The sequence below is a fragment of the Sardina pilchardus genome, chromosome 19 (genome assembly GCF_963854185.1).
Source record: "Sardina pilchardus chromosome 19, fSarPil1.1, whole genome shotgun sequence".
NCBI classification, from domain to species: domain Eukaryota; kingdom Metazoa; phylum Chordata; class Actinopteri; order Clupeiformes; family Clupeidae; genus Sardina; species Sardina pilchardus.
The window spans coordinates 16,288,355-16,304,415 of NC_085012.1; the positions used below are offsets into that span (position 1 = coordinate 16,288,355).

The 16,061-nt window shown below is 40.2% G+C and overlaps 2 protein-coding genes across 3 annotated transcripts in view; both read left to right on the forward strand.

Moving 5' to 3' along the window:
* The first annotated feature begins 54 nt into the window (after positions 1-54).
* Positions 55-11,034, forward strand: si:ch211-213d14.1 (POU class 2 homeobox associating-factor 2). Its single transcript, XM_062520608.1, has 6 exons — positions 55-748; positions 1,884-2,018; positions 3,812-3,912; positions 8,064-8,100; positions 9,160-9,458; positions 10,102-11,034. Exons 2-6 carry the CDS (start codon positions 2,009-2,011, stop codon positions 10,504-10,506), a joined length of 852 nt encoding a protein of 283 aa, XP_062376592.1. The 5' UTR covers positions 55-748; positions 1,884-2,008; the 3' UTR covers positions 10,507-11,034.
* A 1,629-nt stretch (positions 11,035-12,663) lies between these two features.
* Positions 12,664-16,061, forward strand: part of linc.pou2af1 (lnc RNA pou2af1) — a 4,238-nt gene continuing 840 nt past the window's right edge. The window contains exons 1-4 of one of the 2 annotated variants that reach the window (XM_062520609.1): positions 12,664-12,837; positions 14,821-14,918; positions 15,147-15,201; positions 15,820-16,031. In XM_062520609.1, coding sequence (XP_062376593.1) covers positions 12,831-12,837; positions 14,821-14,918; positions 15,147-15,201; positions 15,820-16,031 — 372 coding nt within the window. In that variant the 5' untranslated portion in view covers positions 12,664-12,830. Of the gene's footprint in view, positions 12,838-14,820; positions 14,919-15,146; positions 15,202-15,588; positions 15,664-15,819; positions 16,032-16,061 lie in introns of those variants that run through there. The other variant, XM_062520610.1, reaches the window with a different exon arrangement.

Genomic DNA, 16,061 nt, shown 5'->3' on the forward strand with positions numbered 1-16,061 from the left:
ACAATGCAAGGATTATTGAGGTGTGAATATGCAATTAGTTATAGTCCTGACTCAAGGATGTTTATGATTGGATGATCCCTGAACTCTGGTTGATGCCTTTACACGTTTTGAGTTTGAACTGAGTTGAACTGTGAGGTAAATTGAGTTATTTGCCATTGACCGAAAAGGATGCAAACCCCTTCTCTTCTCTGTGCATGCAATAATCCAATCTGACACCCTTAGCCTATCTTAGCATAACTCACTGGTAGTGGGTTACTCCAGTTAGCCTATAGCTCCCTTTAGCTATAGGCTAGGCTAACTGGTGATAACTGGTTTGTGCTTTATTTGACTGTCTAAGGCTAAGCTCACATTCCAGACAGCCAAAGAAGAATTCAGTATGTTCTTTGCATTAGCTTTATAGATGTGTACCAACAGGCCTTTGTTGACATGGAATGCCTTCAGTAGCCTGAGGAAGCACATTCTTTGTCAGGCAGCTTTGTTGACGAAGCTGGTTTTAATACCCAATTTCAGATTACTGCTGTATGTGCCAAGCAAGTAATTTGAAGTCTGTCAGGGATATGGGTCTGCCAGAGATGTGGATTGGTGCTTTAGTAGATCTCTCCTCAGATCTATGACTTTCTTTTGTTTTAGAGGGACTGAGGTTGTCACCTGTTGGCAGTATTGGAATTAATTGGTTTTGAGATTGAAGTTTTTTCTTTTCACAGATCTTGACAAATGTGGATTGGCACACCCAAGCCCAAGCTCTTCTGTAAGTGACCGAGAATAGCTTTTGTTTTAGATGATATGAATCCTATGTACTGAAGAAAGCATTTATCTATACCTCCTCCACCTCCCTACACACATTACTGTTATGCAGCATACAGTATGTCCTACAAGTCTTCTAGCAGCTCCAGTGTCTATTTGCATCCCTTTCTTCTTATTGTTAATATTATACATCATTGAATATATGCTGTCATTGTTCAGCTTTGCAGTTTGTGAATTGGCCAGTTATAGGCCTTCACTATTTACTCACCTTTCTGTCAATTTTGTATTATAAAGGTCATACCTTTGCTACCTTTTCATAGCTTAATATGTTTCCTTTCCTTGTTTCCTGGAAGTGTTGTTCCCCTATGTGTCACTGTTACCAATGCATAACGACATCGTACTGTTTATTGTGGAGCAGAGATGACCGACAGTAAATGCTTTACATGCGTCATGAGTCATGTAAAAGCTGTTGCAAGTTTAACGCACAGAAACACAAATAGGCAACAGTTATAGTTGTGTCTGATTGCAATTCATTCAAGATAAGGCTAGGTTTTTGAATAGTTTCTAAGCCTGTGTTTTAAATAACTGAGATAATTGTAATACTGTCACATCTGAACTAATATTGACCTGAACTGGAAATAGCTGAGATGGACTAAATAAACAGACTACAGCTGAGTTGCCTGCAAAGGCTGTATCTGTTTGTTCACCAATGACTAAGCTAGCAGCACCTGAGGTCTTTCGGTCGTCTTGTATTTGTTTAAAAACATTTGTCTTGTTTCTACTAGTTCCCGTTTTATTCCATTTTGACTCATTTTATTTACACATTTCCCTTGTGTGTTGCACCAATTCAAATTCCTCTATACTGCATTTGTGGTAAATACAATTATTTACATTCCGTATACAGTACATTTTAGTCCCCTAAGTCATGATTCTACTTCACTATCTCATAATTCCTGCTAAAGTATCGGTCTTTAACCCGTGGTGCCTTGCCCTACTGCAGCCACTGGTGATGCTGGGCTCCAGGCTCTCCTTCCACTTATCTAGAACTTTGATGCAAATATTTCAGAAACGTCTTGCCATTCATTTGCATGTAACCAAATGATAAAGGTCACTTCAAAAACTGCTGTGCCTGTCCACAGGTGTAAAGTCCTGTGCAGAGGATTGCTTCCTGACAAGGGTATGATGTACATTCTCCGTATTGCTCATCCATACTTACGGCCAAAGGAAGCGTTTTCACACAAGGCATCCTGAAACTGTTGGCGCCATGGAAACTGGTGAGAAATTTATCCTGATTCTGGTACTCTGGTTCAAATATGGCTTAGTAACATATAGTATGTCTTGATATGTATATGGCGATGTAATTTATGTTATTGTCATTAATACATTGCAACTACTATGTGTGTAACTTGATTGCCTTTGGGCTTTAGGACTGACAGTTTGAACTGATAGTGGAGTACTGTTGGCCATTGTGTGGCAGGAAACTGGTCACGACCGGTATACGGCGTTAATAATAGTCATCCTTGCCAATGTAAAACATTGGCCCAATCAGGTCTCTCTTTTTTATCTTATGAAGAATCACCTCGGGCAATGGGCATTTAGCCTAAGAAAGATGGTCCTCTGTTTTGTGAGAGCCTGACAGCTCTTTGAATGGAACAAATGATCACATTAGAGTGTTGAGAATAAAGCTATAGAAAACTGCTGGCCTTAGTTATGCACTCTGTGGTTTTCATAATGTGGTTTTCCTTTATGAATCTAATACCATACATACTGTTGCCAAAGACTCTCTAAATAAGGAATATTTGCACCATCAATGTACATATAGGATAAACACAATGCATCATACACCTGTAGGGCTTCCATGGTTGGACATGAACAGACGAGGTACCATAGACATAAATTATGCACATTGTCATGGTTGATGAAAAAAAGGCAAAATAAGGCAAAACACTACAACTGTATTAATTTACATTTATTTATTAGTGGATGCTTTTATCCAGAGCGACTTACAGTAAGAAGATAACATTCCGGATCTGTCAATTTAATGTTGTGTATTCACAACTTTACTCTGTGTAATCTTTAGCAATGGATAAATCCTTACTGATAAACCAGCAAAATACAGACAGCAAAATAGTCGATGAAGTAATTTGTTGCAATGGTCCTGCTTTGGCATAACACTTTGTTAAGGGGAAACTCAATCCTACTACAAGGACTCCTATGTGTGTCCACTCGAGTGATACTCAGTAGGCCAGTGGCGCCACTTTGGGAATTTGACAGCCTTTGTATTGTACACGCATTTGGAAATAGACAAAACAGTTTACTGTTCAGCTTTGCGGTTTTAAGTTTGTGCTGGACACTGTACAGCCCACTCAGGTTGTTGTTGGATTGATTGATTGATTGATTGGTTGGTTGATTGATTGGTTGATGTATGGATTGATTGATTGATTGATTGATTGATTGATTGATTGACTGACTGACTGACTGACTGACTGACTGACTGACTGACTGACTGACTGACTGACTGACTGACTGATTATTCAATTGCTTCCTTCTCCACTGGTAGTTTTCCATTAGATTCCATTCTCGGGGCATTGCTATATTGAAAAAAAGGTCAGGAATCCTTCGAGAAATTCATCATTCCTCTTGTGTGAGTTACAGGGGCCAGATAAATTTAGTAAAATTGCTGGGCCAGATACATTTAGTAAATTTAACTCAAAGATGAGATGCTGCTGCTGAATCACCCTTAAGCCCTTTAAAGCCTACTCACAGAGGTCAATATCCGTAGATGGGCCCATGAGGATATGGTCCTTGATTCTTTATGAGTGTTTCACAGAATGACACGCGTTACTACTGTATGTCATTTACATACAAGCTGATTCTCTGAAGTGTCATCATGGTGCATTGGTCTTGTTATGTGGATATGCTGACGCCAAATGGCTTTGGTTCCACTGATTCAAAACTCATTTGTGTATCATGTCCACCTTGGTTCCTTTCCTTCCTGGATTTGCTGTCTCATTTTGGTTTTCCTCAAACATTTCCAAACATGATTTGTCTTTTTCAACTTTCCCAGAGTACTCCAGGCGAGTCTACCAGGGAGTAAGGGTGAAGCACACAGTCAAAGACCTGTTGGCTGAAAAACGATCACGACAGACAACTGGACCACGCTACAATGTAAGCTTTCCTTTACCCTTTTGTTCTCCCTCTTTTTCTCTTTGTCTTTCCCCCTCTCCCTGTGTCTTTCTCTTCTACAACCCCAGACTACCTGTTTGTTTGTCCTTTATATCGCGATTCTCTCTTTATTTACAAGAGGGTTTATCTTTTTAATACAACAACAAAACACACTGTGGGCCAAAGACCGAATCACAAGCCGATGCTCTCTCTTTTTTAAACAATTCCTGCGAGTCCTATTCTCTGGTCCTTAACTATGAGTTGGTCTAAATCCCATCTGTAAATACTGACACATTCACAGATAGTGCGGGCTGAAAGAGACCCATCAGTCTCCCTAACGTTCACAATGCAGCTGGCAACAATGGCCGCCATGGCTAGTGGTCATGAACTCTGCGGAGGTTCGCCCGGGCAAACCGACCTTTTCTCGTCTGGCTGCGTGGCTATGCAAAGTTAGTGTCTCACACACACCTGTGTCGCCGCATTGTGCATGCGGCCCCAGAGACCACGAATCTGTTTATTGTTCAACCCTGGGCACGCCAAACTCACAGACATCTGCCTGCACAAAAGGACAGAGTCTTTGCGTAGCTATGGACCAGACAATGTCCCTCTCAAGGCCATGCATTCAGAGTTAGCCAGGGGCTTAAGAGGATGGTCACATATTACCCCAGGTAATAACTTAATCATGCCTGCACCCTACCCCAAAGTAATTGCCACCATTTAAAAGTTTAGAGGCCATTGTTGGACTATTGTTGGAATGTCATATCTGCAGTACAGGTGAACGTTTGGCAGTTAAAATAATAGTGCGTGAGAGGCACTAATGTGGTAGCTTATTTTTAAATATACTTTGAATTATATTAGAAATGTACCCAAAATAGAGTACTTATCCACTCATTTCTTACATTTGGCACCATTTCAACTTTGGGACAAGACTAAAAAAATATTTGACTACAAAGATCAGTCGTAAGTTTCAGACCCGGGGTAATGGCTAGTTGTGGTTCGGTTGCATACAATAATGCCTTTCTTCGAGATTCTCATGAAACTAAAGGCAGTTCAGTTTTCCCTCGAACTTCTTCCAGTGACTAGCCACAGACAGCTGAAGGAATGGAAGGACATAAATCACGCAGAGACACACATTTCCAGAGAACACTGTTTGTAGAGACGTTTATTTGAGGAGCATTTGTGAGCTACATTACATAAGCCATTGTGTTTAGGATAAAAGGGACAAAAAGATACATTTTATGTGCAGTTGTCAGTCTGTGCAAACAGATGGCTTGTATAGGGCCGCTAATAGATGTGTACACATGACAACAAAAACTGTGTGTGTGTGCATGTGTGTGTGCGTGCGTGCGTGTGCATGTGTGTGTGTGTGTGTGCGCGCGCGTGTGTGTGTGTGTGTGTGTGTGTGTGTGTGTGTGTGTGTGTGTGTGTGTGTGTGTGTGTGTGTGTGTGTGTGTGTGTGTGTGTGTGTGTTTGGGGGGGAAGGGATGCTATTGAGAAGATGTAGGTTGAGAACAGAGCATACAAAACTTGAATCCTTTCACTTCACTCCGGGGGGGTGGGGGGTGGGTGGGGGTGCTACCTGTTCTCAAGGAAGGGCCAGCCATCTGCAGAGGCGCACACACGTTGGCCCCATTCACTCGGGTCAAGTCCAAACAAGGGCAGAATAGCCCAGCCGCTGGCTTTTATTTATTGAAATTATCTTTTTTTTTTTTTTTTTTTTTTTTAAAGTTTACAAATGATACTTTTAAATTAGGTAGGAAAAATAAAACAAACAAAAAACAATAATAATTTAACAAAGTGAGGGGCCAGTGAATTTGACAGAAATGTGAAATGAAACTTGCCCTTTGGAGATAATCAAGAAGTTCTAGATCATGTTGAATCTTTAATGCACGTAGATAACAGAGCATTAAACTGAGTTTGTGAGACACAAACCAAAAAAAAATTCACTTGCCAAACGTCTGGCCACCACTGTACAACATGGAGTTGTTTCAGGCACACATTAGTATCCAAAATGTGAAATTAGGTTTCTTTAACAAAATAAAACGATGTGTCACACACACCACAGACAATGTAATATGGCTCCAAGTTCGCATGTTGCTTTGGTGGGATTCCCTGGTGAATTATCTTTGTGTGTGATGGCCTGTCTACCACAAACCACTGCACCACTGTTTGGAGGTCATCATAGAACATGCAAATGGTCTGTGTAATGTAAATTTAGGAAATGTCTGAATATTAAACACCTGCTGTCGAGATTCCTGTCATATAAAAAGATAGGAAAATCGCATGATGTTTGATGTTTACGGATGTGCATTCATCGCTTTGTCAGTGGTCCTGAGGAACACAATTAAAGATACTGTAGGACTTAATGAATGGAAATACTTACTTTCTCCAATGCTCAACTGCATGAACAACTTGATCTCTATATATCCTTGATTTCTACTTCTGCCTTTAGACTGAACTATGTGTTGTTATACAGTAGATATTGGCCAAAGAAGAAGAGAATGTTGAAAAACATAACAGCATTAATTATTTTATTTTATTTTATTTTTTTTAATCAGTCATTGTAGCTGCTTTCTTTACTTTTTTCATAAATTACATGACAAACCTACTGTGAGAAGCTACAGTACATGCTGTAGTGGACTACTGTAGATGTTTACAAGAAGTCGGGTAAGCATAGCATGTTATAGACCAATTCAGGCTGTTCCTGGAGGGTTTTCCGGGTGAAACGTTCAAAACCAAAGTAGATAGTGTGAAATGGAAATTGATCAGAGTTTAGAGCAATGTTCAACAAAATGTCAACTCTAAAACGTTCTCTTTTTTTGTCGCAAAGTTTCCATTAGCTCAATGTTGTTTTTTTGTGCCACCGGAAATATCTTAGAGTACACCTGTTTGTTTATACAGTTGAATGGGTCTATACATAGGTAAACCCATGTGAGATGACACATGACGACCATCTTGTTGACAAATCTGTAACCTATGCCCAGCTCATCCCCATGATCCCACACAATAAGCCTCTCATGGAAAGTTGGCAAGTGCCAGCATCCGATCCCATCCCCATGCCACCCCATGGCATGTCGTGCCGCAACCTCCCCCCACATACACACACACACACACACACACACACACACACCACCCCCCAAAGACTGAGGTTGTGTGTGTTCTGAGCGTCTGAGTGCATTGGCCTCGACGAGCTGATTTCCCTACGCAGCCTTCAGAGAAGCACTGAGGCATGGTGGGCCTCGGGCACACACGGGGAAGTCCTGCACTGCCCAAATGACATTCAAATCCCGGCCTCAGGATTTGCGTGCCCGCGAGCCACTCCAGGCCGCCTATCAGCTCTTTTATGTTTGGAATATGCAAACAGTGTTGGGCTTGTTGTCCCTCTGGACGCGCCCTGTCACCGCGCAGTCTCCCTCGGCCCGGCCATATAATCATCTCTTTATGTACACACGCCGAGAGGGACCGGTGTGTCCATCTACCATCACGATGTTCCTGTGAAATTTGCAGCGATAATTGAATGTTTGACTTCTTATTGCGCTCGCACCGAACAAAGAGCTTCAGTGGACTCCCTCGGCTCGACTGGTGACACCACAACTGCCATTTATGACTGAATCGGCTTGTTGCTCTGCCATCTCACAGTCTCACAAACCAGTCTCACAGTATCACAACACCTTCCAAGAGATTTGGTGATCTCAGTATGAAGTTATGAAAATCGAGCTTTGTTCAACTTTGTTACATAATCATAATGTTATCTTCTCTGCTATTAATGTTGTGACTCTACTTGGTTGCCATTCATTTGACTATACTTTATTTGAGCATGTGCTGTTCTCTGTTAAGCCTGATTCTCTCAGTTTGCTGTGGGGTTTGGAGGTTTTCATGAATTATTAAACTACATATGTGTCTCTCGGTTCTCTGTTAAGCCTTATTCTCTGTTTGGTCTTTCGTTAATTATTATATATGTGTTTCTGTCTGCCCGTTCACCCCTGAACTTAATTTGACTTTTCTGAGATATTCCTCATCACTGAGTGCGATATTTTTTTAGTTACTCATTTGTAAATGGTATTAATTTCTTTGCGAAGAGATATGCACTGGAAACCACACTTCAAGTCATGTCACTTCCTTATTCCTAATCTGTCCACTGTTTTGTGTTGTAGGGAGTGGCCTCTCAACAGACATTTGTTCCAATGCAAGGTAAATAACTTTCTTTTAATGTCTGAATTTCATGACCGGTGCAAATCAAAGCATGGAATGTCTAACTAAATCTCATAAATCTGGATGAGAATTCAGAGGGTTAAACAAACTCATGCTTAAAGAATTCAATTTTTTATGACCAAATTTGCATGCTTCAATTTGGATACACTAATTTTCATAAAGCTATGGACTACTACAGGACAACATTCTAGGAATTCCACAAAGCAGGATCTCCTGTGTCAAATAAGACCTGCAAGCTGACCAATTCTGTCACACAGATAAAGGTCAAAGTGCAAATTCCCATCGTCATCCTTCCAGAATCTGAATCAGTAATCCTGCTTTGTGGATTTTATGTGCTTCTGTATAATTGACACACATTTTGTGTTTCACAAGCTTTGTTGCCTGAGTTTGTGTGGTGGTGATTCACATTCTAAACTAGTGTGCAGAATGATCAGCTGTATATTCCCAGTGATTAATTGCAAACTCCCGGGTTCAGAAAGTAAAAGTCCTGCCAAGTACTTGATCCAACCATTTAGTGAACCATCTCATCCTAATTAGCTGCCAGGGAGATCAGATAAGTGATATCACCTTTGTTAAATGCACTAGTAGAAAGAATTATGGCAGGACTTTTTACTCTCTGGAACCAGGAATGTCCGCCTCTGCAAATGACCAACTAACATCATTTTAGCGTAACCATATCATCAGTACAGGGGGAGTGTGAACATTCTGACTGAATTATAAGAGCAGACTGATTGCTATAAATGGAGGGGGGAAGTGTTTAAAATCATGTGTTTTCTTGTGTTAGTAAGTTTAGGTCACCTCTAAAAATACATGCATCTGAAAAACACACATGCATCTGAAATCATCTGAATCATTCTTCTTCTTCAGTATACTGGTGAAATGAGAGAACGTTCTCAATAAACACTGAATCAGCAAAGTGAAACATAAAATGTGTGTAATTACCAAAGCATTTGCGCATGTACAGAGTAAGCTAAACTTTTGCAATCATTCTGCATAGAGCTATAGGCAGAGTAAAAAAATCAACCTCTTTGCTCCCAGGCCCCCACATGCTTCCCAGTTACTACAGCATGCGAAGATCTTTCATCTCGGACACAGAGTTCTGCCCGTCGGGCAAACAGTTCTCCACAGACATCTACTCTTCATCACTAGGGGGCAAACCTCTCTCTTGTGACGCCACGCCTATGTCTGGCTACCCTTTCATTGACGGGTATTACCCAGAGTCATTTGGAGACTATCGCAATACTGCCCTGAACACTGGGGGGAGCTCTGTGTTCACCCAGTCTGCACTGTCCTCACTACTGCCCCCCTTTGGCACAGAGCCCTCACAGCTACTGATGGTGAGTCTCTGTTCTTTTTGATTATGCATATGCCTATAAAAACCAACAATAATAATAATAATAATTACATTTGCTGTGGAATTTTACATTGTTACCAGTATTGACATATGCATCCATCATAATTGGTAGACAGCAGCATGGCCATAGCATCAATTCCTAAGGTCAAATTCAGTCTAGGGCTTACAAGGTTAATGAGGTGGAATTGAGTTTGTTTACATTCACTCCTGGAACCTTTGCATTAGCCTACTGGAAACACTACTGAATTATTCAAATGAGAACACACGACTGTACTACCATTAACTGGACTACTGTAAACTGCAATCCTTTCTTAAAAATATGTTCTTTAAAATCATTTATGTTTTCCTGATCCAGTGACAACATATAAGGATATATTGTACTCTTCCTTCTAAAGTTGCCTTCTTCATTTCCACATATTCTCTGTACTCATGGAAAGGATTACTAGTCCAAATTTAGAAATCCCTTTTTATGGGTCTTTCCTGCCTTGAGAATGCAAAAACGTTTGAATACTCAAACGGGTATTAATTATTTGTTTGCATACTATCTCTTGATATGGGCCACTGGATTTATTTGCATTACGTTACTACCTGAGCGGTCGAACATTATCCTCTATCGTTTCCACCAGCGGGACTCCTGGGAGCAGGCCGGGCCTGAGGCAGTGACACAGGTGGACGGTTTGACCGGCGAGGGTTTGCCACCAGAGACCATTCCCAGCTCATTAACCAGCACCGAGTCGGGGAGCTCCTCCCAGTGTCCATCTCCACCGCGCGGCGCCACCATGCCGCCCCCGCAGCCATACCCGCTGTACCCACCTCTGGACGAGGCCCACTACCCAGGCCTTTACCAGCCATCGGCCAGCTTCCCCTGTGCGCCCTACATGACTGCATCCAGTGACCTTGGCACTAAAATGTCCTCGCTATCGACGGAGGAGTCTGAGAATGCGCCAGCGGCACTCAGTGACAGCTCCCCGTGGGTGAAGACTGATGTAAATAGCTCCTGGTCCCCGTATGAGCTCCGCAGGACCTTCTGAGGGACTTAGACCAAGGACATGGAGGCTACTTGGACAAGCAAGACTACCAATCATCTGCCAGCCGTCGATCACATTTGTTTAATGCATCAGTCAAAACAAGACATTGCATGGCATTAAATGTAATATATTCTTGGAAGTAGAGAGATACTTTTCAGATTCAACTTTGCTGGTCTACTCACGGTCATCTTAAATTTACCTTGACCTAGCTGGCTTCACTAGTTACAAAATGAATAGGATTGTTTCCTTGAAAAAAAAAAGAAATTAGCTGTATATAACACAGAATGAACAACTGATTATTTCAGCATAGTGTAAATGCTTAATCTCTAAAACAAGAGACATTTTTCAATAACAACTTCAGTTTGATAATCAGTGGTTGATAATAATAACAGTAATAATAATACTGTTAATATTATTATTATTATTAATAATAATAATAATTATAATAATAATAATTATATGATGATGACGACGATGATGTATCTTATTATTTTGTAATCTTATTGTGATGGTATTTAACTGTGTGATGTCTTATTTGTTTGCGCTTACAACATTTAATAAACATTTCAAGTGATGGGTCGTTTTGCAGATGCACTTGTTGTTGGACCATATTATGTGTAGGCTTATGAATAGACACTGGGTGACGCTGTTGTATCACAGCTAGGCTACCTGACGTCAGCTTTAGTCGTTCTGTTAGAAATCGATTTGTTCTGTTTTATATCCTGCTGCTGTATTTAGCCGTAGGGCCTGCTTTAGAATAGTGTACTATTACTGTACTGTCACTTTTCTGTTACATTAAGATCCATCGTCATTAAGACATTTAAAATGTCACATTTTCATTAAGCATAGTTTAACGTGTCCTTGCTGTCCCTCTGGCTAAGTGTTCTGTGTCATCTATGCCGCACCCTTGCCATTCTGTTTACAGCCCACGTATCTTCCAAGGTATGCTGGCACGCGCATACGCGTGTAACTATTAATCCCTAGCACACCGGGTGGCATCAGTATCTGTTTAATTTGTTTTTCTTTCTACCAGCGTGTCCAGGAAGGCTACAGTGACCCCCTACTTAACCTGGTCAAGTTGTGGACAACGATGTTCAATGAAAAGAGAAAAAAAATCTATGTTAAATTGCAAGTTAAATTACATGCTAAGTCTGCAGATTGCAGACAACATAAAATGGCATATAGCTTCTAGTCATGCCTTCCTGTCGAAGTTGAAAAATAGAATGTTTGTTTTGTTTGCAGGTAACAATGTTTCAATTGTTTCCAGCCTCGGTCGGAGTCATATCAATAAAGTTGTCTAAATGTATCCGGCTAAATGCCTTATCTCCAGATCCCAGGTCAAAGGGATTATTGGCACACAACCATAGGCCTCTTGTGTTATATCTTGGAAATATACAGAGGTCCATTGCCTATATTGCGGATATTATCATTAATTAATAACAGGGGAGGACCTCTCATTAAAACTTGCTTTTTATTAATCGAATTACATCAAGAATGTGTTATAAGGAAACGTTGGGGCCTTATGAAGTTGTGTTTGTGGTTGGTATAACAGTTTACCACGCACCTCTGGAATACGAAAAAGCCTGTAAAAAGTGCAAATGATAGAAAATATGATAAATGGGTGATATGCTATGATGCAGAGAGATGCAGAGTGAAGCTCTAAGTGCTAGAGATGCTGAAATGGGAAACATGGCTGCTCTCTTATGCCACGCCCACAAGCCCCATTATTTTATCAAATTGTCCTTAAAATGGCATTATAAATGCAAGTTATGTCCCTAATTTCTGTCGTTTCCAACAGGTAAACATGTTAGCAGCACTATATAAATGATTGATTGATGTTTAGTGGAAGCATATTGATGGAATAATGAAATATAGCCCAACTAGGGGAGTTACACTACCTTAATCAAAAGGAGGATAAAAAGATTAAAATTGGTTTGTTATTTTGGTTCAAGGATCGAATAAACATACTATTCTATTGCAGAAAGTGTTGTTATATGCATTTGTGGTGCAAATATATTGAAAATTATCGTTTTTAAGCGAAGCCTTTGAATATTCAAATTGAAAGTATCGCGCAATCAAATCATTGTCAAATCATGGAGTTCTAGGGGTTTTAAATAGTAGGCATGGGACGAGAAAAACTCAAACTAATATATCCCCAGCTATATTACTATATTGTTGTATGGTCTAAGAGGACTTGTAGTTGTCTCTTAGGATATTTTGTAAGACTTTTATGGATAATTCGTTCTTGGCCATACAAGTCTGCCAGGAACAATACGTGGAGGATTCACAGAGCAGCTTCATCAGGTTTTTAACATCTGTTTCCCATCATGTCTGGTGAGTTTGACATCATTTTGAAGTCTTTATATTTTTCTTCACTCGAACAACCTGTGGGCAGACAAAGAGAAAGAACAGAAATCAAACATTAATGAGAGTTTAATTAAACAAGGATGATCAAAATGACATGGGTGGGAAATCTACTTGACATAAACGACCTTGTTGCTACAAGTTTCAATCCCAGTTGCCTCATGTAAAAGTATGTTTCTACACGTTTAAGCAGGCTATTGTCCAAATATTTATTAACCTATGAAGATAGGCGACTGAGCATAGAGCTTGCTAACTTCTAAAGCTATATCCTTCATTTTTAAGAGATTAACAAATATGTTCATTATATTTTCCCCGAAATCCGCTATTTGTTAAACCCAGATAAGCCGACTGATGCAGAACCGTGTCATTTAAGATAATGGACTGTGTTTAGCTATATTTTATTTTGCGCAATCTGCGCTAAAGGCGATGATTAGATACATGGACGATTTTTGGCTACATGTTTGTGCATTAATTCCACGATGAAGACTCTTAGTGATCCGAGATCTTAATACATGAATATTTATCAGAATGGGTCTAACAGCCTTCCGAGCCCAATTGCCTTCTCCCAAAGCACCTTGTGCGAATCGCATCACATCTACATCGGCGTCAGTTTGCCACCCCCGAAATGATTTCCGATTGCCTTCACAACCTTAACCATTGAGTGGCGTTGTTTCGAGTCCTCGACTATTGAATTACTTCGAATAAAACGGCGGGCACTGCAATGTCTAAATAAACCACATAACTGTAATTATTTGCGCTAACTAAAATCCTTTAATTGTTTTTGTTTTTTTAAAGTGAGAGTAAAAGTAGGTCTACATCAGTCAACATTTTACGCAATTTACTAGGCTACTGTGCGATTATTTTAACGGTTAACAAGGACGCAGTCAATCAATATTGATACAAAACAACCAACAATATGAACCATGACACACTACTCAGATAACTAATAAAAATTGCGATTTGACAAGAGTAGGTAGGCTAGATTCTTTAGATTGGGATCCGCGATATAGTTGCCTATACACAATGCCTTCGCCTCATTTTCACGCAATCGTATAACGTCTCACAGACACAGTAGTGTATATTTTCAAGTATTATGGTCAATTGGGTGCATGCGGGAAACAGCATGACAGTGGAATAAAATACTCACTTCAAAGGCTAAACGTCTAGAATGCGCTTTAACCTCGCGATTAAAGTGCCAAAGATCCATTTTTATCCCTTCCGAATTCCCAACGCGCTCGGGATACCAGGAAGTGGAGCGACTAGTTTATACACTCATTCAAGAAAGAACATATTGCTCTTTTCGTAACTTTACGCCTTAATCGTATCTGCTCCATATCGAATGACCCAGTCGACATTTCTGCCCCAAAATACTAGTGTCCTACAAGATACCCAAATGTTACCTTGCGTTGTAGATATTCTTTCTTTAAAATCGCGCATGGGGTAGTCTAACCCGCTGGTTGCCAAGTGGTCTTAGACTTAAGAGTATAGCCACGAGCCCACACCCAGTCTTTATCCAAACTAATACATGTGAATAGGATCATTTCAATTTCAAATTACATTGAGTTCAGATTTTTTGATACAGTAGCCTGGCTGTATACCCAAGAACATTAACCCATATTCTAGGTTTCCCCAAACCGATATTTTAGAATGTAAAAGGAATATATTAGTGAATGAAGTTTAACATGTTAGGCTATTAGAGGGAGACATCGGACACAGTGTTTGGGGAATAGGCTACCTGTGTTTGTAACATTTCCAAGCCTATTTGTACATTTTGCATAAAAGTTTCTGTTGAATGATTAAATGTAAATGTTTATGTTTATGTTTATGTTTATGTTTGGTTAGGTAGTACCATGTACAATCGAACCGTACAATTCGCCGAACTGTTTGTACGTTGTAAACATGCACAATTTATGCATAATATTGTGTGAATAACCTGTTGGCTTCTACATCCAGGTAAGGAGAAGGTCTATCAAGGGGTGAGAGTTAAGATCACCGTCAAGGAGCTGTTACAAAGGCAGAGAGCTCGCCAAGAAACCATTAAAACAGTTGCGGTAAGATATGAATTAATTCCCTCTCTCTAATTAAATGTATGTGATGTATGCAACACCACTCCTTTGTATGAGCATGTAAGTTATGTAAAGCCTCTCTAATAATTCCCATTGAAATGTTGTTAAAGTGTAGCCTATGCATGGTCACTTTAATGGAATGTAATGCGTTCTCTCTCTCTCTCTCTCTCTCTCTCTCTCTCTCTCTCTCTCTCTCTCTCGCTCTCTCTCCAGAAATCCCAAGTCGACCTGTCAAGCCATGATGTCTCTTCAGTTACATACATGCCTGGTGAGTTTGCGCAGCTTGATAGAGGTGCACAGCGGATCCCAAGGTCCACATCACATACATGTAGGCTACTAATATATGGCTATTATAAGAGTAAAGTCCTTCAAAACACAGAAACATAGAAACAGTAGCCTATATTGGAAAGCCATGAGCTTTGTTTACAGTTGCTGTAGAACGTATAATAAAACAATATGGAAGGTATTCATTTGGACTCAACAGCCTACTAATTAATTATGTTTGCATGGAATTTGCGCTGTTAAATGTGTCATCATCTCTCACGCAAACATCTCGTTTAAAAGTGCCCCCCTCTCTCTCTCATTCTATCTCAATAAACTCATTGATTTCATACGAAACTTACATGCGAAGTCAGCATCCTTCTCACAGACAAGACTTATTGCAAGCGAGAGAAAAAGTGGGGGGAAATGCTAATTGCTCAACCAATAACGATTTCAGATCCTCTACGCCGTAAGAACAGCGGTTCAGCTCCCTCTTATAAACTTGCATTTAAATGTGATTTGGCTGTTGGCTGATGGACCCGTGACATCACATCTGAAGTATCTGCTAATTTAAATGTCTCCTTGGGCTTATGTCTATATTTCTCTCCTACATTCTCTTTCATAGACTGTTCTACTGGAGCATCGCTTCCAGAATGCAACCTCACATCAGGATCTTACACAGATAGCATGTACAACATGTCGCTGGAGAATGGATATGATAATCATCAAATGATTAACATGATGGCAGCCGAGCAGCTCAACAACAGTGGCTTTTTATCTCAGAGCTGGTCTCAAGGATATTCCTCTTCAAACGTGGACTATTACAGCAACTGCATGGTATTGAAACGCTTTATTTACAGCTGGACT